Source organism: Pipistrellus kuhlii, unplaced genomic scaffold (assembly GCF_014108245.1).
Source record: "Pipistrellus kuhlii isolate mPipKuh1 unplaced genomic scaffold, mPipKuh1.p scaffold_m20_p_102, whole genome shotgun sequence".
NCBI classification, from domain to species: Eukaryota; Metazoa; Chordata; class Mammalia; order Chiroptera; family Vespertilionidae; genus Pipistrellus; species Pipistrellus kuhlii.
In genome coordinates, this window is record NW_023425408.1 from 198604 (window position 1) to 223077 (window position 24474).

Here is a 24474-nt window from a genome sequence, read left to right on the forward strand (position 1 = left end):
GGTGAGGGAGCGGGAGTCCGGACTGTGTCTGACCCGGCGCTCACGCCAGCGCGTGTTCGTGTCTGTGGGAGGACGTTAGTGCTCTTGCCCCTCTCTGTGCAGGCAGCGCTCCCTGGCAGAGGTGCTGGGGACCGGGCAGAGGGCAGGCACTTCTCCCGCTCATGGACAGTCTCTCCTGCTCCTGCCAGCACTTCCCGCGCCGCCCCATCTGTCCTTCCCCATCACTGCTCTGTCCCCCCACCCGTGTCATATCTCTGCCCACATCTAGCCATCCTCCCCATCCCTGTCCCCCTCTCCCCATTTCTGCCCATCCCTGTCCCCTTCCCCAGTCTCTGCCTCGGGGTCTGTCCTTCTCCCCTGCCTGCCTCTCCCTCCACCTTTGGTCTGTGCATCTCTCTTCCTCCCCCATTTCTGTCCCCTCTCCCTCACCTGTCTCCACTGTCCCCACCCCCTGCTGGCTAGAGCCCGTATCCATAGCAACCACTGCTGTTGTGGAAGCTGGCATTGCTCCTCACCCCATGGGGAGATATTTTTGGCACCGCGGATTTTATTTTATCTTTGGTGTTGTCTCCTGCTTTTTGAGTGAGCACAGGAAGAGCGCAGGGCAGCGTGCAAGGAGGCCTTTGCTCCGGGGGTACCTTGCCTGCGGCCCCCCCTTTTCTGTGAGTTCCTTAGAGGTGCCCCTCCCCCAGGGCCGCGGACAGGTGGCACCTGGGGCAGCAGATGACGTGGGTCACGGAGTGCTGTGGGTTTGGTCAGTGCTGTGGGTTTGGCCAGTGGCAGGGTCCCGAGCGGGGAGCTGGCAGGGGGGCCTGACAGCCGCTGAGTCCGAGCTGGCGTCCGGGGCACAGCTCACCGGCAGCGCCCAGGCCCATGGAGACCCGCGAGGAGCCTCACACACGCCAGGCGGTCACGGCCCTGCTGTGGTGTGACCCAGGACACAGGGACCTGCCTCCGCGGCCGGGGGGCAGGGTGCGCGTCACGCCTCCCCTACCCTGTGGGCCCCTTTCTTTGGAGGCCAGGGCTGCTTCCCCCACTCACGCTTGTCCTGGCAGCTGGGAGCAGCCATGCTAGCGGTGTTTGCACCTGCTGTGACCCGCCTCACCCCTTGCCAGGGTGCCACCGGGATGCCCAGAAGACGCTGTCTGGCTCGGCACACCTGGGCGTTGGCTGGGAGCGGTGAGTTCCTGGGTGTCCTTCGTTGGAGCACCAGGGAGGGGGCAGCCACTTGGCAGGGCCAGGGGTGGTTGAGCCAGCGTTGGGGCCGAGGCCGGCCCTCGCGGAGTGGGTGCCAGGACGGTGCTCAGGATGCCGCCGCCTATGGGAGGGGAACAGGGAGTTCAGGTTGAGCAGCTCCGGTCCTCACAGCCTCCCTCGTTCTGTGGGGAAGGCTGTGAAGGCAGCCGAGTGCCAGTCCCTAGGGGTTGCCAAGCGCCACCCCTGCCCGTGTCTTCACCTGCTGGGGTGCCGGCCTCTGTAGGGCTCCATGAGACTGCGGGAGTGCCTGTGCCTGGCCTGGCCGCCCTGTAGGTCACATCTGGTGCCTCCACGCGGGCTGAGGGCCAGAACCCAGTGCTGCTATTTCTGACGTCAGCTTGGCCCTTCCAATAGGCCAGGGAGTGGGGACAAGGACTGACAAACCTCCCAGGTACCACCAGGAGTCTCCCATGTTTACCTTTTCTTTTAAATATATTTATTACTTAAAATATATATTAATATATATTAAAAATATATTTTTAAACTAGAGGCCTGATGCACCAAATTCGTGCAAGAGCAGGTCTTCCTTCCCCTGGCTGCTGGAACCGGCTTCCCTCTGGCACCGGGACCGGGGCTGGCTTCCCTTTGGCACCCGGGACCCGGGCTGGCTTCCCTCTGGCTGCCGGCAGGCACCGGGGCCTGGGCTTCCCTCAAAGCCCTGGCTTCGTCTGTGAGGACGTCTGGTCGAATTAGCATGTTATGCTTTTTATTATTATAGATTATTTCAGAGAGGAAGGGAGAGGGAGAGAAAGAGAAACAACAGTGATGAGAGAGAATCATTGATTGGCCGCCTCCTGCACGCCCTCACTGGGCATCTAGTCTGAAACCGGGCCTGTGCCCTGACCGGGAATCGAACCATGACCTCCTGGTTAACAGGTCGACGCTGAGCCACGTGGCCTGGCTCAGACGTGGACGGCCCCCATGACCCTTGGGGGTGCCCTGCTCGTTCTCGGCAGCTCCGAGGTGGGCTCTGCCACGCAGCACAGTGCGGGCCAGCACCCTCTGACCGGCCGGGAGCCTGGGGCGTGGTGGCGGAGGCTGTGGGTGTAAGTACTGGGATCTGTATCCAGTGAGCATATTTGTGCAAACCCTGAAGCCACTTACAGAACAGACACCAAAAGTGGCACTGAGGCAGCTGGGGGCTGCCACCTTCTGTGGGGAGAGCCGGCCATGGTGCTGCCGGGCACGGCGGCGTGTGGCCGTGCGCCTCCCACTGCAGTTACGACGGCGGCGGCGGTCTGCAGAGACCAGGCTCACCGGGCAGGAAGCATACCCCCCCACCCGCCCTGAACTCGGCCTATTCTCCCCTCACTCTGGCGAGGGTAAAGCCAGCCTGCACCCCCTCGGCGCTCCTGACGCCCTGAGCCTGCACAGCCTCGTCACCCGCAGGCACCCCGGGATGGGGTTTTTCCTTGTGACGGTGACTCGTGTCCAGGGCGTCCAGACATCGCCATGAGGCTTCGGAGGGCTCCCGAGCCCGAGGGCGCGATGGATGCGGGACAGATGAGGGTGCCCTCCACAGCCCTCTGGACGTGGCTCCTGAGGAATCTTGAAAACAGGCGAGGGAGCGGGTGTACAGGGCAGAGCGCCCTCCTCCCACCGTCAGCAGTGCTCCGCGCATACTTAGGCCCAACCTCAGGAAGACAGGAAGGCCCGGCGGCTGGGAGAGGCGCCTCCTGCCTTGACATCAGCTCACACTGCGCCGGCCCCTGAAAGGAGGGTGCTGTGTCTGGCAAGGAAGCCGATGGGGCCAGTGCAGGTCCTGAGCTGGGGCGTCCTTGGGCAGGTGAGCAGGGGCCAGGCAGGCAGGCCCTGGGCCTGGGAGGGTCCCTCTGTGTGGGGTGCTGAGCGGGGGCAGGCCCTGGGCCTGGGCGGGTCCCTCTTTGTGGGGTGCTGAGAGGGGGCAGGCCCTGGGCCTGGGAGCCCACTATACCATTGTATCCCTTTTCTGTTTGTGCAGGATAGGACAGATGTGCCTGTCCTGAGGTGATTGGTTTAGGGGATGCACGGATGAGGAATGATGTTCCCTGGGGACAGCCCCCAGGCGGCCATCTTGCCGGGGGCTGAGGTGGCGGAGGGGCTCAGCAGATGCTGGCCCTCAGCTGTCTGGTGGACATGAGGTAAGAGCCTCACCGCCATTTTAAGTCTTCCTTGGTTGCTGGTAGGCATTCCTCTGCCTCTTCCGGATGTGCTGCTTGGAAGATGTGGACAGGAAAGAATAAATGGGAATCACCCCGATCTTACCGAAAAAAAGGTCAACCATCGCTGACAGCCTGCGTGCTGTGGCATGATGTATGACTCATGCGTGGCATGTGGCACATGGCATGGTGTTCTATGTGCTGTGTGACGTGGTTGGGTCTTCACAACGTGCTGGTTTCTCCCTGGCTGTTGTGCAGCCTCCAGTCCCTCGCTTAACTCAGGAATCCATCTCACGTTTCATTCTTTTATTCACTTGACTTGCTCCTTCATTCATTCACGCCTTCATTTGCTAATTTGCTCTCATCCATCAGTGGTGGGGCTTCCCCAGACCCTTCAGGGGCCTGCAGAGGAAAGGGGTTTCCTTCCCGGCTGGGTCAGCTGCTGGGAGGTCGGTCAGGGAGCACCGCCGCTGTGCTTGGCGCAGCGTGCCTGCCTGATGTGCTCACAGCGCGGCATCAGCAGGCCAGTGTCCAGAGGGCGGCCCCTCAGTGTCGCTCTGTCTGACAGAGACCTGCTTGCTTCCATCAGGCCCATATCGCCCCCTCTCCTGTGGTCCCCTAGGGTTTGGGACACTCAGCCCCCCGCACATCTGGAGGCAGGAAGAGCCAGGCTGGCTGGCGGTCACACCTGACCTGCACTTGGGGGCATTGAGCCTCCCTGAGCCTTAGTGTGCACGTGGGAGGCTTTTAAGGGTGAGCCCCAGGGGCAGTGGCCTTGGCTCGCGGCCATCTTTGTGGGCCGGCGTGTGGCTGTTCAGTAGGTCATGGCCATTATGTGTTTGCCTGAGGGAGAGAGAGGAGGATGTTGAGGGGGCATTCCTCCCCCGCCTCCCCTCACCAGCTCTCCCAACCTTGAGCACACATGGTGCCACACCTCAGAGTGGCCCCCGGGCCTTGGTTGTTCGCATCTGTTGGCGAAGAGCCACCAGGCAGAGGCGGAGAGCCCTGTGGGGTGCCAGACAGCCTTTGTAGGTCTCCGCCGGGAGACGCTGGAGGCTTTACCATCACCGGGGAGCAAACACCCTGCCAGGAAGAGAGCCCTCTGCGCGTGGCTCAGCGTTGATTTTGGACTTCTGTTCTGCTCTTAGGGAAGAACAGACACGCCATCTTCCCATGGATCATCAGGGCAGCAAGGGTAGTTGTGCTTCTGCCTGGGCACACTGGGAGATCTGCCGCTGTGAGGCGGGACAGCTGGAGAGGGAGCACGGAGGATGGCAGAGAGCAGGGTCCCTGGCTGGCATGCTCATTTCACTGTGTATTTGCAATTTTTGGTCATTATTTTATTGTATACTGTGTGTCCACATAGTAGTGATTTTAACAGCTGAGCTGTGGTCTCAGATGTGTCTGCCCAGTGATGGGACGAACCATTCTTGGAGCTCCAGGCTTTGGGTAGTTTAGAGCTTGCACTTAGAAAGCTTGTTAGGCATTCTTTTACAGTTTTCTTAATGGCTCCACTAGAGATTGCAGCATTGATTATTAAAGTCTGATATAAACTCACAGGTCTTAGAACATTGTACTCTTTCTACCCCATCCCCTCTGCCTGCCTTTTGTGATTCTGTGTCCAAGACTGTGTTTTCAGTTTTCAGGAGGTTTTTTTGTTTGTTTTTTTATTGTAATATGGCTTGGTATGGGTGTGGGTTTTTTTGTTATTGTTTTTGTTTTGTTTTTTTATTTAACTTGCTTGGGGTTTATAACACATCTTGAATTTCAGTTTTGTAAAACTTTGGGGCATTATTTTAAATATTGCATTTGTTCTATTTTTTATGCCCTCTTCTTCCAAAAATCCATTTATACATGGGTTGGACTTTTTCACTGTGTTCTGTATGTTTTTTTTAATCTTCTTTGCCATGTTTTTCATCCATTTGTCTCTCCACATTTCACTTTCTATATTTTCTACTGACATGTCTTCCAGTTTGCTGATCCTGTTTTCAGCTATGTCTAATCTTCTGTTAAACTCATTTTTGAGTTTCTTTTCTTAGTTCCAGCTTTCATTTGATTCTTTAAAAGATTTTAAAAAGTTTTTATTGATTTCAGGGAGAGGGAAAGAAACATTAATGGTAGAGAAACATTGATTGGCTGCCTCCTGCACGCCCCCTTCTGGGGACTGAACCACAGCCGGGCATGTGCCCTGACTGGGAATCGAACCCTGACCTCCTGGTGCATGGGACGACGCTCTACCTCCGAGTCACACTGGCCGGGCTAATTTTATTCTTATCTCGCAGATGTCAGTTCTAGTGAACTTGTCCATCGTGCTCTCTATTTTCTTAACCACACCGATCACAGTAACGTACAGCCTGTGTCTGTTCACTACAATATTTGAATCCTCGAGGGATTTGTTGCTATAGTCTGGTTTTTCTCTTGGTTTTCTGCTGTTTGGTGTTATCTCCTGGACTAGAGGAAAAGCCTCGGCATTCCCCGAGACCTCCCTCGGCAGCCCTGTCAGACCTCAGCTTGTCCAGCATCTCAGCTCCCAGTCCTGTGCCTATGCTGACACTGAGACAGACTGCCTTGTGAAAGTCGCAGTCCAGCGTGTGTCTTAGTGCGGACCAGTGCCTGCGAAGTGCTCATAGCGACTGTCTTGGACTACAGAGCTCTAGGGGAGAACGTGCTGAGTGTGGAGTCAGACACGGAGCTGGTGTCTCAGCACATCATGGGCACTGTGTGATTGCTGTCTGGTTTGGAATGTGGCCCCAAGGCTCTTGCTACCAACTTGGGGAAGAACCAAGAAGTTAGTTCACAGGGTGGGGCCAGATGTGAGCTGCAGAGTCTTGTCTCACCTGCCCTGGGCCTCTGTGGTCCTTGTGGCCCTGACCACGTGGGCTGGTTTATCTGTTGGTGCCCCAGCCCCTAACATACTCCGGCACAGTGTCTGGCCCAGGAGGCATCGTGGATGTTCAGTCCTGTAGCATCTCCACTCAGTCGACACGGGTCATCTTAGGTCTGGTGGTAGGTGGCTCAGGCTGCCCAGGGCCTCTGGACAGAGTGTGAGGTCTGGGTGACTTAATGTGGGGCTCAGAGGGCTGGCAGACAGGGCCTCCTGCAGCCAGAGACACCAGGTCCCTGCCCTCTGGTCACGAGCACTAGAGCTGCAGGTCCGAGCTTTCACTGGCGGGCCAGCAGGGAAGGGAAGTGTGCTTTCTGGGGGAGGGCCCACAGAGTTTAGCAGACTGTCATAAGAACCTTGCTAATTTGGGGTTCCCCAGCCTTTGGGCAGATGCTTTTGACTGGCCCCATCCCAAAGAGTCGTACTGGGGTGTGGGGTATTGACTGTCCTGCCCCACCTCTCCCTACAAGCATGATCTTCTTCCCATGGTGTGTCCACATCTGTCTTTAGGGGCCTGGGGCAGGGTGGCCCTTCGTGGTGTGGTCAGCTGCAGGAGTGGCCACTGTGCAGCCTTCGTGTGCTGTGCTGCAGGGCCGCCCTGGGTGAGTGCTGATGTTCTTGCTGGAGGTCTCTGTGTCCTGGTCATCCCAGGGGGAGTGGCCAGTGCGCATGCTCTCACTGTCTCTTGCCTGCGTTTCACACTTGATGGCCTGCTGCTCTGGCCACTGGGGTTAGAGCTGATGTGAGAAACCCTCCGTGATGCCTGGTCCTGTGTGGTGTCTGCTGTCCTGGCCTCGAGGTTCCCTCATCCCACCCGAGAGGCCTTGAAGAAACCGACTCCTCTGTGACCCTGTCCCTGCCCGGGACCGTCTTGCGTCTGGTTCAGGGCTGCATGGCCCGCGTGCGGCCTGCGGTCCCTGGGGCAGGTTTGGTGGGTGGACGACCTCCCAGTCTGCTCCTGCCCCTGGGGGTGCTCTCTGAACAAACGCTCTCCACCCCACACTGCCAGCTCATAGACTTGGCAGCCTCCCACCCACTCTTGGCTCCTCCTCAGCCCGTCCCCACTTTGTGGCTTCCAGCAATGCCCTGTCTGTGCCCACGATGAGGGGTTGGGCAGGCTGAGGGGGGAGGCCCTGCAGGTTGATCATGGCCCATGGCTCGGTGGGGGTGGAGAGAGACCTCATCCCTGATGTCCATCACGGAGGGCCCAGGGGAGCCTGGGGTGGGCTGACAGCCGCACTGAGGAGGCCCTGATAGTACTTCCTGGCAGTTGGGGACACACTCAGGTTGAGTCTGGACAGCTCTGCTTCGGGTGTGTCTGCTCCCTCACTCGCCTGTGGGCCGACGTGATGGGAGCCCCCAGCAAGAGGCAGTGCTGGCCTGAACTCCTGGCGGCGAGAAGGTGCACTGTGGGTGGTGTGTGACGCAGCTGGGAGAGGTGCATGTTCCGTCACATCTGTTATCTGTTTGGTGACTCATCCAGAAAACGCCGCCATCAGGCTGTGTGACCGTGGGGATTGCAGTAAGCCCTGACTTGGAGCAGAGGAGTGTGGCGGATGGTCAGTACCGCTTTCAGGAAAACCATTCCATTAGGTCTGTGGGTGGAAATGTGGGTCTGGGCTGTGGTTTCTTTCACGTGTTTGCCGAACGGCCCTGGGGATGTTTCAGAGCATTAAAGTAATGCCAACATTTACAGAATGCTGGAGCTGGCTCCTTCATAACGACACAGACCGAGATGAGCAGTGATCCAGCTGCCATGTGCACAGCCTCCTACCGAGGGCAGCGGGGCCAGCTCACCGCTGGCTCATGGGGATTCTACCTTTTGAGAGAAGAACAGGGGTCCGTGACCCTGGCTTTCATTACGCTTAAGAATATTTCTATGTATTAAATGTGTTTATTGATTTCAGAGTAAGGAAGGGAGAGGGAGGGGGGGGAGAGAGAAACAGCAGTGATGGGAGAGAATCATTGATTGGCTGCCTCTTGCACGCCCTCTCCTGGGGATTGAGTGTGCAACCTGGGCATGTGCCCTGATGGGGAATAGAACCATGACTTCCCAGTTCATGGATTGATGCTCAACCCCTGAGCCACACTGCCGGGGCCCAGCATGGCTTTTAAAGAGCAGAGGCCCCCTGCAGACACTGGTCTGGATGGATTGGTGTGCCTTCCCTCTCTAAAGGCAGTGTTCACAAACGCTGTGAGGAGCCGGGGAGAGCATTCGGCTGTCCTCTGGGAATGGTAACCTCGTTGGCTCCATGACAGGGAAGCTGTGAGTGTTGGCGTGCTTCGCCCTCCCTGAGCTGCCTGTTCACAAGATTTTACCCTCAGCCCCTGCCCAGCGGGCTCTTCCTCAGGCCTGCTGGGGAGAGGGGGAGACATAGGAGGGGGAAGGGGCATGTCTTCAGTGGTGACAGTGGCCAGAGGACTCCTGAGGACCACTTGTTTTAGTGACAATGCCTTTATTTTAAACGTGAATTAGAAAAAAGAAAAAGCTTGTACCATAAGAGGGCAAGATGGTGTCCTAAGTTAACCTAGGTGCTTGCCTCCTCCCACAGCCACATTAAAATCACTAGTACAACTCGACTGCAGAACCACAATCATTCAGAACCACTGAAAGCTGGCTGAATGGAAGCCCTACAACTAGAGAATTAAAGACGAAAGCACATTGAGACTGGTAGGAGGGGCGGAATGGGTTAGTCCGACACCCACGTGTGCCATTTTATTTTAATTCAGAAGGAGATCTTGGTAATGGAGGTCCCCCACGAGGAGCAAGGGGTCCCAATCCCACAGCAGATCCATCAGCCAGAGCTCCAGTACCGGGAAGAGGAGTCCCTGTCGCTTGGGGCTGTACAAACCAGTGGGGATTGTGGCTGAGTGATGGAGGCTGCTGATGGACTTACTCAGACTCACTGCCTCTGAGCTCCGTGGCAGGGCAGGAGCTTGAAAAGAACCAGGGACATTCTGGAGGAACTAAGTTGTTGGCATCAGGGCAAGAGCTGTGGGGGCAGCTTTCTCTTGGACCAAAGTGCTGGCAGAGGCCATTGCTCCTTTGCTGAGCCCTCCCAACCACAAAGCCCACAGGCAGGTGCCATATCTGAGTCTCCATCAGCCTGGCTCACACTGTTTGCTCTGCCCTGGTGATTCTGAGTCCCTGCCCCTCCCAAATTTGCAGCCCCACCCAAGCTGTTTCCAGTGGTTTTTCTATATGAATGGCCTGTCCTGGCTCAGGCTTCAGATTTCCTAAATTCTCTCCAACAAGCAGCAGCTGGCCTCAGCATGCACGTACCTCTCAGTGAGTAGCTCTGGGCCCAGCACTAGCAGCAGCCAGCAGTGGTTCACAGATTGGCCTCTCCTGGGCACCTCCAAGCCCAACACAATTAGCTGCCATCTGCAAATTGCTTTGTAGCTCGTGCCGAGTGATCAGAGCCAGTGCACCCATGGTCACCTTCAGAGCACTCCAGGTTGCAACTCCGTACATCCACAAGCGACACGCTCAACGAGTGAACTCGGTGAGCACCAAAGCCCCACTGAAGCAAGTGCTGCTCCATAGAATCAGCTCCTGCATCACAGCTCCTCCTCTGTCACAGCTGGGCCTCACAGCCGATTGGCCTAGAGGTCAGTTCCTCCTAGTGATGCCAACAGCAGTTAAGTCCAACTTCAACAAGACAGTATACACAGCCCACACGGGTGTATCTACAGTGCCCAGCTCAGGTGATGGGAGGCTGAGCCACTGGGCCCTTTAGGACACCTTCTACACAAGGCCACTCCACCAGTTCCAGGAGACAAAGCAGCTCTTCCTAAAACAGAGAAACAAACACAGGGAAGCAGCCAAAATTCGGAGGCAAAGGAACATCTCACCGATGAAAGAAAATAATAAAACTCCAGAAAAAGAACTAAGTGACATGGAGGCAAGCAAACCATCAGATACAGAGTTTAAAACAATGGTTGCTTACTAAGAACTTCAAGAAAATTAGTGAAAACATCAACAACATAAAAAGACTGGTCAGAAATGAAGGAGGCAGTCAACAGTAGAGTAGAAGATGCCAAGAATCAAATCAGCAATTTGGAATAGGAGGAATCAAAAATCACCCAATTAGAAGAGCAAAAAGAAAAAAGAATTCAAAATTATAAAGATAGTGTAAGGAGCCTCTAGATACACATGTGTCAAACGCAAGGCCCGCGGGCCAAATCCGTCCCGCCAGGCCTTGCAATGTGGCCCGCACCACGCTGTCATCGCTGCACTCCGCTGCGTTTCCATCACAATGACAGTTTATGACTGTTCAGTAAACCATTCGGCCCGCGATTTAGGCTGGATTTTAGATTTTGGCCCCTTCTCTGATTGAGTTTGACACCCCTACTCTAGAACAACTTTAAGCATACCAACATTCGCATCATGGAGGTGCCAGACGGAGAAGAGAGGGAGCAAGAAATCACTGGGGTGTACACCTGAAACTAGTATAATATTGTATGGCAACTATAATTGAAAAATAAAAAATTATTAAAAAAAAAAAACCAAAAAGCATATACCACTCACCTTTGATTTCACATATTTTATTGCTCAGATGAGATAGGAAAGCGCTTGGGTTTAAAAGGAGTGAATTTATTTTTAAAACGGCAGTAAATATTGGAGGGTACGAGTCACAGCCTGAAAGTGTGAGATATCACTCTCTCGAGGTCTCTGCCTTGGTGGGAGCTGGGGCCAGGACAGCCCACATCGGGCTGCCAGCCTCCCAGCTGGCCCCTGAGGACATAAACCACAGGTGGCCTGCTCTCCCTGACCTCACACCTGCTAAGGGATACTTCCCCCCGGAATACCTGCCCTGCCTTCCGCCCAGGTCCTGGGAACTTCTCCCTGGCCCAGGGGAGTCCCCGGCGGGTCCTCCCCCTTTCCCTCCCCTTTTTTAAGGCATGGTGTAATTGCATGTTTTTCTGTTTTCTTGGCTGTTGTCTGCTCCCATGAGGTTATCCACAGCCCAGACCTGCAACCCAGAGTCTCAGAGATAGTCTAGTAACTGAGTTGGGCCAGTGGATGCCCACCAGGAGCAGGGATCTTGATGGATGTGCCCTCTCTGCCGTGCCAGCCCTGTCCTTAGAGCCCTATTCCTGGGCCAGCCGACCCTGCCCCGGCAGCTGCATGGTCTGAGCTGACTTGGCACCCGGAGTCCCGTCCTGGGCTGACTTCCCTGTATAAGCGATGGATCTCTAAGCTTTTCTGGTTTGATTTATGATGTAATGGGGCCAGAGAGAGGTCCCAGGCCAGGTTGTCATTCCAGACGCTGTGCTCATTCTGGACACTCTCCTCCTCGCTGCTTATTCCTCTGCCCTGTGTTTGGATCCCATATCCTGGCAGCTCTGTCCTCATGGGGTTGGGTGGCTTTGTCTAGCTGGAAGGAGATGGCCACAGGGCTGGCCACGAGCGGAGGGTGGCCTCTGGGTCTGTTCTCAGCCTCACGGCGGGAGTGTTGGGGCGGGGCTGGCGCCTCCTGAGCCAGGCGGGAGGGCCTGCATACTCAGGGCTGCCATTCCTGGCCAGCTTGGCCCTCTGGCCGGAGCACGCACTCACCTCGCTGCCTGCGCTCTGAGGGTGATACTGGGACAAAGTGACATTTGCAACTGCCTTGGCGTTCTTTCTGTGGAGACGAAAGCCAGCATTGTCCACACAGATTTCTCCTTTCAATCTGATTGGCTCTCTCTGTCTTTGGGGGAATAGGAGCCTCTAATCCCAGCAGCATCAGGGCCTGTTGGCAGGGAGGCTGGTCTGTGGCTGCCCACCTGTCTGGGGCATGGACATAGCGAGGCCCTGTGAGCAGCAGAGCACCTTTCCCCACTGCACCTGAGGAGCAACCTGGCTGCCGGATCTGAGGGCCCGCAGGACCAGCAGCTTCCCTCCTGCCCTGGGTTGTGACCACAGCCGTGCCAGAAGCCAGGGAATGCATTCAGCCCACAGCAGTGACAATGCCAGCTGCCTGCATGGAGGCCCTGATGGCATGGCGATCAGCAGAGTCAAGGATTTGGGCCAGCTCAGGGGGGGGGAGAGACACTGAGCAGCACTCACCAATTGACCTTTTAAATTACCAAGCAGTGTGTCACGTAGGTAAAAATAGCCTGTGGCTTAGAACGTACAATAAGGTCTGTTTCTCCTGCTTCTCCCCACCCACTCTGAGAGGCGTTGTCTAGAGATCTGGCTTCCACATCATACCCATGTCCTTGTCACCACTGGCCTGTGTCGGTCACGGAACGAGCCTAGCATGTCCTGGGCACCTTCCTCCCTCTTCGTTGTTGTCAGTTATGCTATTTATATAACACAAATCTGAGACCACAATGAAATCTTTTACTTTGCTGCTGGCTAGTGCTGAAATATTGGCAAAAACAGTTCGGTTTCTACGGTAAGCAAGTCTGAGTTCCCTGGAGAATCGGTGGGCAGGCCTTTGGAAGGATTGACACTGAAATATCATTGTCCTGAGCCAGCTGCCCTGCAGGGATGGTGCAGGGGTGCCCCTCGGCTACATTCGGTTGTGGGCACAGCCCCACAGCCATGTTCAGTGGTGAGCATAACACCACAGCCACATTCGGTGGCAGGCACAACAGCCCCATGGCCACGTTTGGTGGCTGGCACCACCCTATGGCTACATTCGGTGGTGGGCACAGCTTGCCACACTCACTCTTTTGTGTTGTGCAGATGGAGAGTTACCTTTTAGTTCTCCAGCATCTGAGAGTCAGACCTGGGTTTGACATCAGTTTGTCTGGGGCTAGAGTTCCACATCAGAATCAGCACTTTGAGGAGGCTGCCTCATTGGCTGTGCCCTTGATTGCTGATGAGACGCAATACCCACCCCCCCAACCCCCCCCAACCCCCCCCCCCCCCGAAAAGAAAAGAAAAGAAAAACCACACAAACCCTTCTAGGTTGGCAGGGCTTGCTCTCAGCCCTCAGGGGTCTGAATTTCGCTGGAACTGGTTTGGTGGTGGGTCATTTTTCCGTTCTAAACTAGAGGCCCAGTGCATGAAATTTGTGCATAGGTAGGGTCCCTAGGCCTAACTGGTGATCAGGGCCAATCAGACCTTCTGGCCACTGGCTGAGGCCTCCCTTCCCCAGCTACTGGTCAGGGCCTGCCTTTGTTCCATGCCACCCCGTCCTTCGGTCAGCACACGTCATAGCAAGCATTCAAACTTCCGAGGGGATAATTTGCATATTAGGCACGCGCATACAGACTAGGGGCTCAGTGCACAAATTCATGCATCTTGGAAGGAACTGTGTGCTGTGAGGCAGCAGTGGGCACAGCGTGGGTCTTGGCCCATCCTCCATGCCCCGCCCGGCCCCTCCCACTGCGTCCCCTAGTCCCCTGTCTGCCAGAGCCCCATTCCCAATGCTGCTCCCATGCGCTCGTCAGCCCCACTTGCACCTGCTGATGGTGCAGAGCGATTGGAGCTGACACCAGCAGTGGGGGCGAGTGGGGCTAGTGCTGGCAGCCGGTGTGAGTGGGGCCGGTGCTGGTAGAGAGTGTGAGTGGTAGCTGCTGCTCTGATTACCCCTCAGGAGCAGGGAGAGGTGGAGAACCCTGAGGGGCAATGAGCCGGCAGCTGCTGCTCAGACCCGATGAAGGCATGGAGTGATTGGGACCGCGCCAGGTGCCAGAGCAGGTGTGAGCGGTGGCTCCAGTGCGAGGGTGGCCGGCGCCACGGGACTGCAGCACACGGGAGTTTTCAGGAGCTACTAGAGGCTCACCCCGACAACAGTGAATGGTGCTCCCTCACCTGCTCCACCATCTCACTGCGGCTGATACCACCGTGTTCCGCACTGCCGCCTGCTGCCCACACCCAGCATGTTCCGTGTGTGCCCCCTGGTGGTCAGTGCACGTCATAGTGACCAATCGTTCCTCCGTTCAGTCTGTTTGCATATTAGCATTTTATTTTATAGGATGGTTCTGCTTTCAGCTCAGGAAAATGCTATTTCTTTATCTCCTTCTCCTTCCTGATTCCTCTCTTTCCCTCTGACCTCCTGGTCTGTATTGTCAGGACTTTCAGCTGGGTCTCCATGTTTTGACGTTTCTCACATTTGGTTCTGGATGTTTTCTCTTTATTTTTTTGACACTTGGGAAGTTGGGCACTGACGGATATAATAAAACACATTGTTAACGCACAGGCAGGAGTTCATAGGGGAGGCAAGTGTGCTCTGGCTTCTGCCCACAGTCCGGCCTTTTCTGGAGTTTGGGTGGTTCTGAGTGGAGCAGCTCTGAACCCTGTGTGCCTGTCCTGCGTGGCTCCTGGCTGGGTGTGACTGGGCCTAGAGCTGGTGTGAAGCTGCCAAGGCTTCTTTGAGGCTTGCGCCACCTGCACTTCCAACAGCCTGTGCCAGAGGGCTCAGCTCACCACCTTCCAGGGCTGGAATGACCCTTCTTGGAATGACTCTGCAGATGGCAGGAGTGGGATCTTGTGATTGTAGCTGGATTTATCTTCCTGATGACTCAGGATGCCGAGCGCCTTTTCATCCGCGTCTGTGACACGTATCCATTGCTCTCGTTGTTGAGTTATAGTGGTGCCGTAATAAACAGAGTTATGAATGAAGAATGAAGCAAAGGGAAGGCTAAGTATCATAGCCATTTGTTCAGCTTCCCCAGGGAGCTACCGGTCAGGGCAGAATAGACACCTGACCAGGAAAATCTGGGTGAAACAGGGAAGGTACTGGCCGTCAGTCACACCTGGGCACAGGTCACTGGCCGGAATGGGAAGATTGGAGAGACTTAGTCTCCTAAACAAAGGAGTCCTCCCTCTTGCCTTCTGTGCTCCTGGCTCCTCAGGGGCTTTCAGGGGCCTGGGCTCCTGCATCCCCCTGTGGTCACAGCCACGTGGACCCCACCCACACACACCATGGACTGTTGGACTGCAACGAGCCTGATGCTAACGTGGACCCAATTCCAGCATGGAACAGGCACTCTGCACACTGGCTTGGCTTTTAGTTCAGAATCCACAGCCTCACATGTTTCAGGACTGGATTAAGGGAAATGGGTCCTTAAAAACCCAAAGATTCGATTCCATGCAGATAAAAATCATTCATCTTCCTGTCAGCCTTAGAAAATTATTTTTTTGTGAGATATCATAGACACGACTCCCAGTACTCAGTGGGGAAAGGGAAACCTCACTTCTGATAACAGCAGGAGTTCATATGAGTCCCATGTCAAATACTTGTTTTGGGAATAGTTTCTCTCAGTCTGTGGCTTGACTTGTATTTTCTTAAATATTTGATGAGTCAAACATGTTTCCATGTTATTATCTAGATTAAAGTTGACTTTTTGACTTGAAGACAATTATGCTAAGTGAAATAAGCCAATTTAAGGAAGACAGATATCACATGATCTCACTTATTTGTGGAATCTAATGGGCAGAATGAATTGGCCAACAAAACAAGGCCCGAAGCATGGAAGTATGGAACAGACTGACATACCTCCTATAGGGACGTGGGAGGCTAGGAGAGATAAATCAAAGAACTTATATAATCAAAGTACTTATTAGAGGCCCAGTGCGTGAAATTCATGCATGGTGTGTGTGTTTGTGAGTCCAGCCTGAACCCTCTCCAATCAGGGATCCCTCTCACAATCAAGGACTGCTGGCTCCACTTGCCTGCCTGCCTGCCTTCCTGATTACTCCCTAACTACTCCTGCCAGCCTGATCAACGCATAACTGCTCCCCTGCAGACCTTATTGCCCCTAACTGTCTCCCCTGCTGACCTGGTCACCCCTAACTGCCCTCCCCTGCTGACCTGGTCACCCCTAACTGCCCTCCCCTTCCAGCCTGGTCAACCCCAACTGCCCTCCCATGTAGGCCTGGTCGCCCCTAACTGTCCCCTACAGGTCAGGCTGCCCCCAACTTCCCTCCCCTGCTGCACTCTCCCTTGCTGGCTCAATTACCCCTAAATGCCTCCCCTCCCCCGCTGGCCTGGTCACCCCTAATTGCCCTCCCATGCTGGCCTGGTCCCCTCTAACTGTCCCCCCCTGCAGGCCTGGTCACCCCAACTGCCCTCCCCTGCAGGTCTGGTGTCCCCCCCCCAACTGCACTCACCTGCAGGCCTGATTGCCCACAACTGCCCTCCCCAGCTGGCCATCTTGTGGCAGCCATCTGTGTCCGTCCACAAGGGGGTGGCCATCTTTGACCACATGGGGGCAGCTATCTTGTTTGTTGGAGTGATGCTCAATTTGTATATTACCTCTTTATTATATAGGATATGCATAGGCCACGGACATGGGCAGTAGGGTGATAAAGACCTAGGGATGGGTAGGGCCTGAGCAGAGGTGTGTAAAGGGGAAAGAATGGGAGACATCTGTAATACTGCCAACAATAAAAGAAAATAAAAGTTGATTTTTGTATTTAATATTTCCTTGGGTCACAGAATATCTTATTTTTAAAATATTGAGCTTTAATTTTCAAGAGCTCTTGATTGTTCCTTTTTTCAAAACTTTTATTTATCTTTCTTTTAAAAATATTTTTTATTGATCTCAGAGAGGATGTGAGAGGAAGAGAGAGAGAGAAAAATCAGTGATGAGAGAGAATCATTGATTGGCTGCCTCCTGCACACTCCCTACTGGGGATCAAGCCCACAACCCAAGCGTGTGCCCTTGACTAGAATCAAACTTGGTATTTTTCAGTACACAGGCTGATGCTCTATCCACTGAGCAAACCTGCTGGGGCTATTTATCTTTCCTTTCTAAAAAATCGTTATTGTTGAGGGTATTACAGATGCCTTCCTCCTCTTCCCCCCTTTGTCCCCCTCCCCAGGTGTCATCACCCCACTGCCTGTGTCCATCGGTAATTCATGTATGTCCACCAGAGGCCTGGTGCATGAATTTATGCACAAGTGGGATCCCTAGTCCTGGCCGGTGATTGGGGCTGATTTGGGGGGTGGGGGCAGCTGGCTGGGGGGAGTGTCTGCAGGAGGTTGGCTGGCTGTGGGGAGGAAGGGACCGTGGGAGGTTGGCCGGCCAGCTTGGGGAGGGGGACCATAGGAGGTTTGCCAGCCATGGGAGGTTGGCTGTGGGAGCGCACTGAGCACCAGAGGGCAGCTCCTACATTGAGTGCCTGCCCCCTGGTGGTCAGTGTGCATCATAGCAACTGGTCCTTCGGTTGCTTAGGATTCTATATGTGGAGAGGCTTTCATAGATAGATAGATAAGATCATTGGTTAATCTCTCCTGCCCCCCCCCCCCTTTTCCTCTAAGATTCATCAGTTTGTTCCATGTTTCCATGCCTCTGGTTCTATTTTATTCATCAGTTTATTTTGTTCATTAGATTCCTTATTTGTTTATTTTGACTTTTAGATTCAATTATTGAGAGCTATGCATTTATTGCCATTTTATTGTTCATATTTTTACCTCTTCCTCCTCCTCCTCCTCCCTTTTTCTCCTCCTCCTCCTCCTCCTCCTCCTCCTCCTCCTCCTCTTCCTCCTCCTCTTCCTCCTCCTCCTCCTCCTCCTCTTCCTCCTCCTCCTCCTCCTCTTCTTCCTTCTCTTCCATCACCACCACAACCACCACTACCACCACCACTCTTTAACATTTCATGTAATACTGGTTTGGTGATGATGAACTACTTTAGTATTTTCTTGTCTGTGAAGCTCTTTATCTGACCTTCAATTCTAAATGATAGCTTTGCTGGATAGAATAATCTTGGTTATAGGCCCTTCTTTTCATTACTTTTAATATTCTTGCCACTCCCTTCTGGCCTACAAAGTTTCTGTTGAGAAGTCAGATGACAGTCTTATGGGAGTTCCCTTGAAGGTAACTAACTGCTTTTCTCTTGCTGCTTTTAAGATTCTCTTTTTGTCTTTAACCCTTGGCATTTTAATTATGATGTGTCTTGGTGTGGGCCTTTTTGGGTTCCTCTTGTTTGGGACTCTCTGTGCTTCCTGGACTTGTAAGTCTATTTCTTTCAGCAGGTGGGGGAGGTTTACTGTCATTATTTCTTCAAATAGGTTTTCAATATCTTGCTTTCTCTCTTCTTCTGGCACCCCCATAATTCTGATGTTGGTACTCTTGAAGTTGTCCCAGAGTCTTCTTACACTACCTTCATACTTTTTAATTGGGTTGTCAGTTTTTGCTACTCTGATTGATTTTTGCTTCCTCATAATCCAAATTGTTGATTTTATTCTCCGAATTATCTACTCTATTATTGAATCCCTGTAAATTATTTTTTATTTCAGTGAGTGTATGCTTAATTTCTGACTGGTCCTTTCTCATGTCTTTGACATTCTCAGTAAGATCCTTGAAAGTCTCACTAAGTCCCTTGAAGTTCTCTCTCAGTCCTTTAAAGCTCTCTTGAAGATCCTTAAGTAACTTATACTCATGGTTTTGAACTCTGTATCCAGTAGTTTGCTTGCTTCCATTTCCTTCATTTGTAACACATTTCTTTGTCTCTACATTTTGGCTGCTTCCCTGTGATAGAGAGCTAGAAACATTGATGAGAGAGAAACATCGACCAGCTGCCTCCTGCACACACACACACACACACACACACACACACACACCCCGCTGGGGATGTGCCCACAACCAATGTACATGCCCTTGACTGGAATCTAACCTGGGACCTTTCAGTCCACAGACCGACACTCTATCCTTTGAGCCAAACTGGTTTCGGCAGTGCTGAGTCTTGAACCTCTTACTGATAGGTTTGGGGCACGCCTGTTGGAGAGATTTTAGCACAATCTGTGAGGCCTGAGCCAGGACAGGCCATTCACATGGAAAAGCCACTGCAAACAGCTTAGGTGGGCTGTAGATTGGATGGGGCGGGGTCTCAGAATCCCCAGGGCAGAGTGAACAGTGTGTTCTAGGCAGATGGAGGCTCAGATGTGACTGTCCGTCAGCTCCGTGACACAGGAGGTCCCAGCACAGGAGCAATGACCCCTGTGAGTTCCCTGATCTGAGAGAAAGCTGCCCCTGAGTTCCTGCTCCAATAACAGACAGTGTAGTTCCTCCCCGTATGTCCCTAGGTCCCCCCAAGCCACCTGGTGCTGGAGCTCAGAGGGTGTGATTCCATGCAAGTCCGTGCGCCTGGCCCTTTAAGAGGAACACCTGGTCTCCATCTGTGTCACTCAGCTTCAATCCCTGCTGATTTTTATAGCCCAGAGTTACGGGAACTTACCTTCTCAGCTCTGGAACCCCAGACTGTGTGTTCAGTGTGGGGCTGGGACTCCTTGCTCCTCACGGGAAGCCTCTGCAGCTGAGACCTCCCTCCTGATGTAAAAACACCAGAGGTGGTGCTGCACCAGCCGTTCTGGGCCTCCGCCCAGCCCACCAGCCTCAGTGTGCGTTCTTTGCTTCTCTAGTTGCAGGGCTTCCATTCAACCCAGTCTCAGGCGGTTCTGAATGAGGCGGTTCTGTTTTAGTTGTAATTTTGATGTGGTTCTCCGAGCATTTCGATTGCTCCTTTTTCAGTAGAAGCTTTCTCTCATTGATATGTGTCAGCCTCTCGGAGTCAGAGGGCGTGAGCTAGATGTTCTCGAAGTTGTCTTTGTTCCTCCTGGCATTGCTTTGCTCCGTGGTGCTTGTGCTGCACGGAGAGGCTGATGGCGTTTGTGGGGAAGGTGCCTAATGCTCAGCACCACTTGGGAAAGAACCCCATAACCCGGTGACCCCAGCCCCTCCCGTCTCCTCTCTGGGTTTGTTGGAATATTTATGCCATTGGGCTCTTTTGGAAATATCCCAGGAGTCCAGGCCTGTGTTTCCTTTCAGCTCTGCTTTCTCCCACCCTCTGTCCGCATGCACCTCTTCTGTCTCCCGCAACCCACAGCTCCCGTCCCACCACAGCGGTGTTTGTTCCTGGGGCTCCTCTGGCAGGCGCCAGGCGTGTGCTGCCAGGCTCTGCCCGTCGGACTGGGACAGAGGCGACATTGGGGGTGTGTGGGAGAAGGTGCTGGGCCGAGGTGGGGCTGATCTGTGAGGGGAAGGTGGATACAGGAGGCTGCTGGGACGACGAGGCAGGGCCTGGGTGGTGGCAGGTGTGGGATCAGGTGTAACCTTGGCTTGGGGTGCTGGAGTGTGTTCCCATGAGCCGCGGGTCCAGGCCCCCGTGTGTGTGCTGCCCAGCCCCGACGGGAGCGGCCTGCGACCTGGCCTTCCTCCTTTGCCGCTAGCTCCATCCCCCCGGGTCTCTGGCGGCCGTTGCCGTGGCCAGGAGCAGGCCCTCAGAGCCAGTCCGCGCCTCCTTCCCCAGCACCAGAGCCCGGGCCCGGGCGCCAGGCGTGCCCGGAGGAGCATTGGCACTGCAGTGGCTGGAGGCGCTGGGCCTCTGCAGGGCTTCTTTTTTAATCCTCACCATGGATGTGTCTTCCGTTGAATCCAGGAAGAGAGAAACATCGATGTGAGAAACATCCGTCGGTTGCCTCTGTGTGTGCCCCAGTTAGAAGCTGAACCCACAACCTGGTGTGTGCCTCCACCCATGAACTGAACTTGTGACCCTTCAGTGCACTGGGCAACACTAGCCACCCGAGCCACCCACCAGGGTAGAGATCCTTTTGATGAGCTAGGGGCTCCTCCTCAGGGAGGCTCCCCCTCCCCTCTTCCTTTTCCTTCCCCTTCCCCTCCCCCTCCCCTCCTTTCCTCTTCCCCTCTCTCCCTTTCCCTCTCCCCTCCTTTCACCTCCCCTACCCCTCTCCTCCCCTTCCCTCTCTCCCCTTCCCTCTCCTCCCCTCCATTCCCCTTCCCCTCCACTCTTCCCCTTCACCCTCTCCCTCTCCCCGTCCTATCCCTCTCTCCCTCCCCTCCTCACCCCTCCCCTCCTCATCCTCTCCCCTCCCTTCCCCCCCCTCCCACCCCCCGCCCCCGCTCCCTGACAAAAGGAAATGAGGGAGTGACCCCTGGGATGACCAGGCAGCTGTGTGTGTCTCTCTAGGACCGGAAGCTCACCAAGCTCGAGCGGCAGCGGTTCAAGGAGGAGGCCGAGATGCTCAAGGGCCTGCAGCACCCCAACATCGTGCGCTTCTACGACTTCTGGGAGTCCAGCGCCAAGGGGAAGCGCTGCATCGTGCTGGTGACCGAGCTCATGACCTCGGGGACGCTCAAGACGTGAGTGCGTCCCGCGGCCCTGGGCGGCCACGCAGCCAGCGCTCCCTGCCGCGGCCTCGGGGGCCGGGGCCGGGCGGCCACGCAGCCAGCCGGCGGTCCTGCCGCGGGCGCTGGGGGGGCTGGGCCTGGCGGCCACGCAGCCAGCCGGCGGTCCTGCCTGCGTTCGCAGCACTCCTGCCTCACAGGGTGCTGTGGGTGACACCCACGCCCACCGCAGCGGGAAGCCTTTCTCACACGGCAGCGGGACCTCACGGCGCCCTCCCTGCAGGTACCTGAAGCGGTTCAAGGTGATGAAGCCCAAGGTGCTGCGCAGCTGGTGCCGGCAGATCCTGAAGGGGCTGCTGTTCCTGCACACCCGCACGCCCCCCATCATCCACCGCGACCTCAAGTGCGACAACATCTTCATCACCGGGCCCACCGGCTCCGTCAAGATCGGTGACCTGGGCCTGGCCACCCTCAAGAGGGCGTCCTTTGCCAAGAGTGTAATAGGTGCGCTCAGCTCTCCCAGGCTGCCACCATCTGCCCTCAGCCAGGCTGGCTCTCCCGGCCTGCTGGGGCTGTGGGTCGGTGGTGAGGCTGCTGGTGCCTGTGAGCTATGGCACTCAGGAGCAGGAAGCGGGGCGGCCTCTCCAGGTGGGGAACCCCCTGCCCCCCTGCATGTGAGGACCCAGGTGTGTGGGGCCTGGAGTGAACAGTGCTTGTGTGGGCGGGTCTGGGGCATCACTGTGGGGCTGGTTTGCTGGCTGTGTGCCTCCGCCTTCCTCTTCCTCCTCTGAGCCCACAGAGGAAGGGAGAGGGAGAGGAAGAAACATTGCCCCTGCACGCCCCCTGCTGGGGATCAAGCCCGCAGCCCCAGGCATTGCCCTGACTGGGAATCAAACCTGCGACCTTTCAGTGCTGGGATGGTGCTCCACCACTGAGCCACGCAGGCCAGGGCTGAGGTTTGAACATTTGGAAGACACTCCCCCTCCCGCCATATGCTTTTCTTTTCTTTTTTTTTTTTAAATATGTTTTATTGATTTTTTGCAGAGAGGAAGGGAGAGAGCTAGAGAGCTAGAAACGTTGATGAGAGAGAAACATCGACCAGCTGCCTCTTGCACACCCCCCACTGGGGATGGGCCCGCAACCAACATACATGCCCCTGACCGGAATTGAACCTGGGACCTTTCAGTCCGCAGACAGACACTCTACCTCTGAGCCAAACCGGTTTCGGCCCGCCATATGCTTTCTGACACAACAGCCAGTTCATGGCATTTTGCTTTTAAAAACTTGGACTTCAGAAAACCTCCCGTCGCCAGTGGGGAGTCCAAGAGCAGCCTCCCTGAAGAGGATGCCCCCTGGTGGTTAGTGTGACAGGTGCTCAGGTGGACTTGCTCTCACAAAGGGAGTGTGATTACTAGAGCAAAAAGGTTATAGAAAAATTAAAGCCCTAGACCAGCGTCACTAAGGAAAATCACTGTGATCACAGCTGCCAGGTGAGTCCCGTCTGTGCTCACGGCCGCGCTCCGGGTCAGCATGTGCACGCACGTGTATTTTGTGTATTTTACTCTGCCTCGGGTAAGTCTTCACGGCCCTAACATTCAGAGGGAACATTATTTGAAAACCGGTGTGCTCAGAACGCACGAGCAGTCTCCACCTGGACCCGCCCGCCAGCGGCCCCCGTGCTGCGCCCGTCCGGGGCTGCTGCCCACGCTCTGCTGTGGGACGTGCCTGGCGGGCTGATGGGGCTTTCCTGGCTCCTGCCACTTCAGCAGCTCTGTGCTGGCACGGCTCTGTCTGTCCTGGTCCCTGGGCCTGTGCTCTGCCCGAGAGGCACCCGCTCTGAGGGCTGGTCCAGCCGGAACCAGGAGGGTCCCGGCGGGTTTTTGGGAACCTCTGTCTACAGAACAGTCCTGTCGGAATCAGGGTTCTGGGACCTGCTGCGCGGCATGTGATGGGGCGGGCTCTGGCCGTCGGCCGCTGACCCTGCACCTCTTGCTCCCGGCACAGGCACCCCCGAGTTCATGGCCCCCGAGATGTACGAGGAGCACTACGACGAGTCGGTGGACGTGTACGCCTTCGGCATGTGCATGCTGGAGATGGCCACCTCGGAGTACCCCTACTCCGAGTGCCAGAACGCCGCTCAGATCTACCGGAAGGTCACCTGCGTGAGTGCCCGCGGGGGGCGCCGTGGGGAAGACAGCTGCTGTGCGCGGAGGGCACGCTGTGTCACGGAGGCGGAGCGAGGAGGCCGGCGCACAGGCCTCCGGGCTGAGGGGGCAGCCTCCGCGGCAGTGATGCGAGTGCTGGGAACAGTGCCCGGGGCTGCCTGGGCCTCAGCGCTGCAAGGCTGGAGCCCTCCTCCAAGCTGTGCCAGGGGCCGCGCAGGCGCAGACAGGGACAGCCCTGGTGTCTCCTGGCGTGTGCCCAGGATTTTACCGGAGACCACCGTTCTCCCTGTGCAGCCCGCTGCCTGCGGGAGCCCCGGGAGTGTCCGAGGCAGCGCCGCGGGCGTGGCTGTCCCTGTCTGTGCCTGCGCTCTGGGTGGGCTCCCCTCCAGGGCTCCTGGCTTCTGCAGAGGACCTGGTTCTTGCACCCCAGGCACCAGCCCACTGCACACTTCCGAGCCATCCTGGGAGGTCGCTCAGCTCTCTCCTTTGGTTCTCAGTTCTGAGTTAGTGGTCACGTGTGAGCTCCAAGCCCCTCCTGTATGCTGCTCAGGCCTGGAGGCAGGAGAGTAGGGCTCGGGGGGAGGCCCTGCGGTGGTCAGGACCCACGGCTGGTGCGCCCCCTGTGCTGCTGGCGGGAGAAGCTGTGGGCATTCCTTCAGGATGGCGGGGCTGAGAGCAGGTGCCCAGCCAGACCTGGTGCTGGCTCTGGGTGGGAGGAGTCGCCTGGAGACCCTCGTTCTGGCCCACCTGCTGGCCTGGGGCGTTGGACAGAGCCCCGAGGGTGTGCTCTCGGCCACCCGTTCTCCAGCAGCCCCCTGCCCTGTCAGGCCCGGAAACAAGCCCGGCCCGGGTCTGGAGGCGCCGTGGCACCGTGGTTTGGGAAAGCGGGCTGCCTGTCCCCCGGAAGCAGCCGGGAGCGCGTTTCCCCACCCTCAGTGTGTCCTCGGGCCAGTGACACCCAGCTCACTCCTGGTGCACCACACCCGCCCAGGCTCCGTGGGGC

At 55.9% G+C, this 24474-nt stretch overlaps 1 protein-coding gene across 12 annotated transcripts in view; it reads left to right on the forward strand.

Moving 5' to 3' along the window:
- Positions 1-24474, forward strand: part of WNK2 (WNK lysine deficient protein kinase 2) — a 120967-nt gene that overhangs the window by 17094 nt on the left and 79399 nt on the right. For all 12 annotated transcript variants that reach the window (XM_045578758.1, XM_045578760.1, XM_045578763.1 and 9 more), the window contains exons 3-5: positions 21149-21321; positions 21590-21810; positions 23311-23468. In XM_045578758.1, the coding sequence (XP_045434714.1) occupies positions 21149-21321; positions 21590-21810; positions 23311-23468 (552 nt within the window). The remainder of the gene's footprint in view (positions 1-21148; positions 21322-21589; positions 21811-23310; positions 23469-24474) is intronic.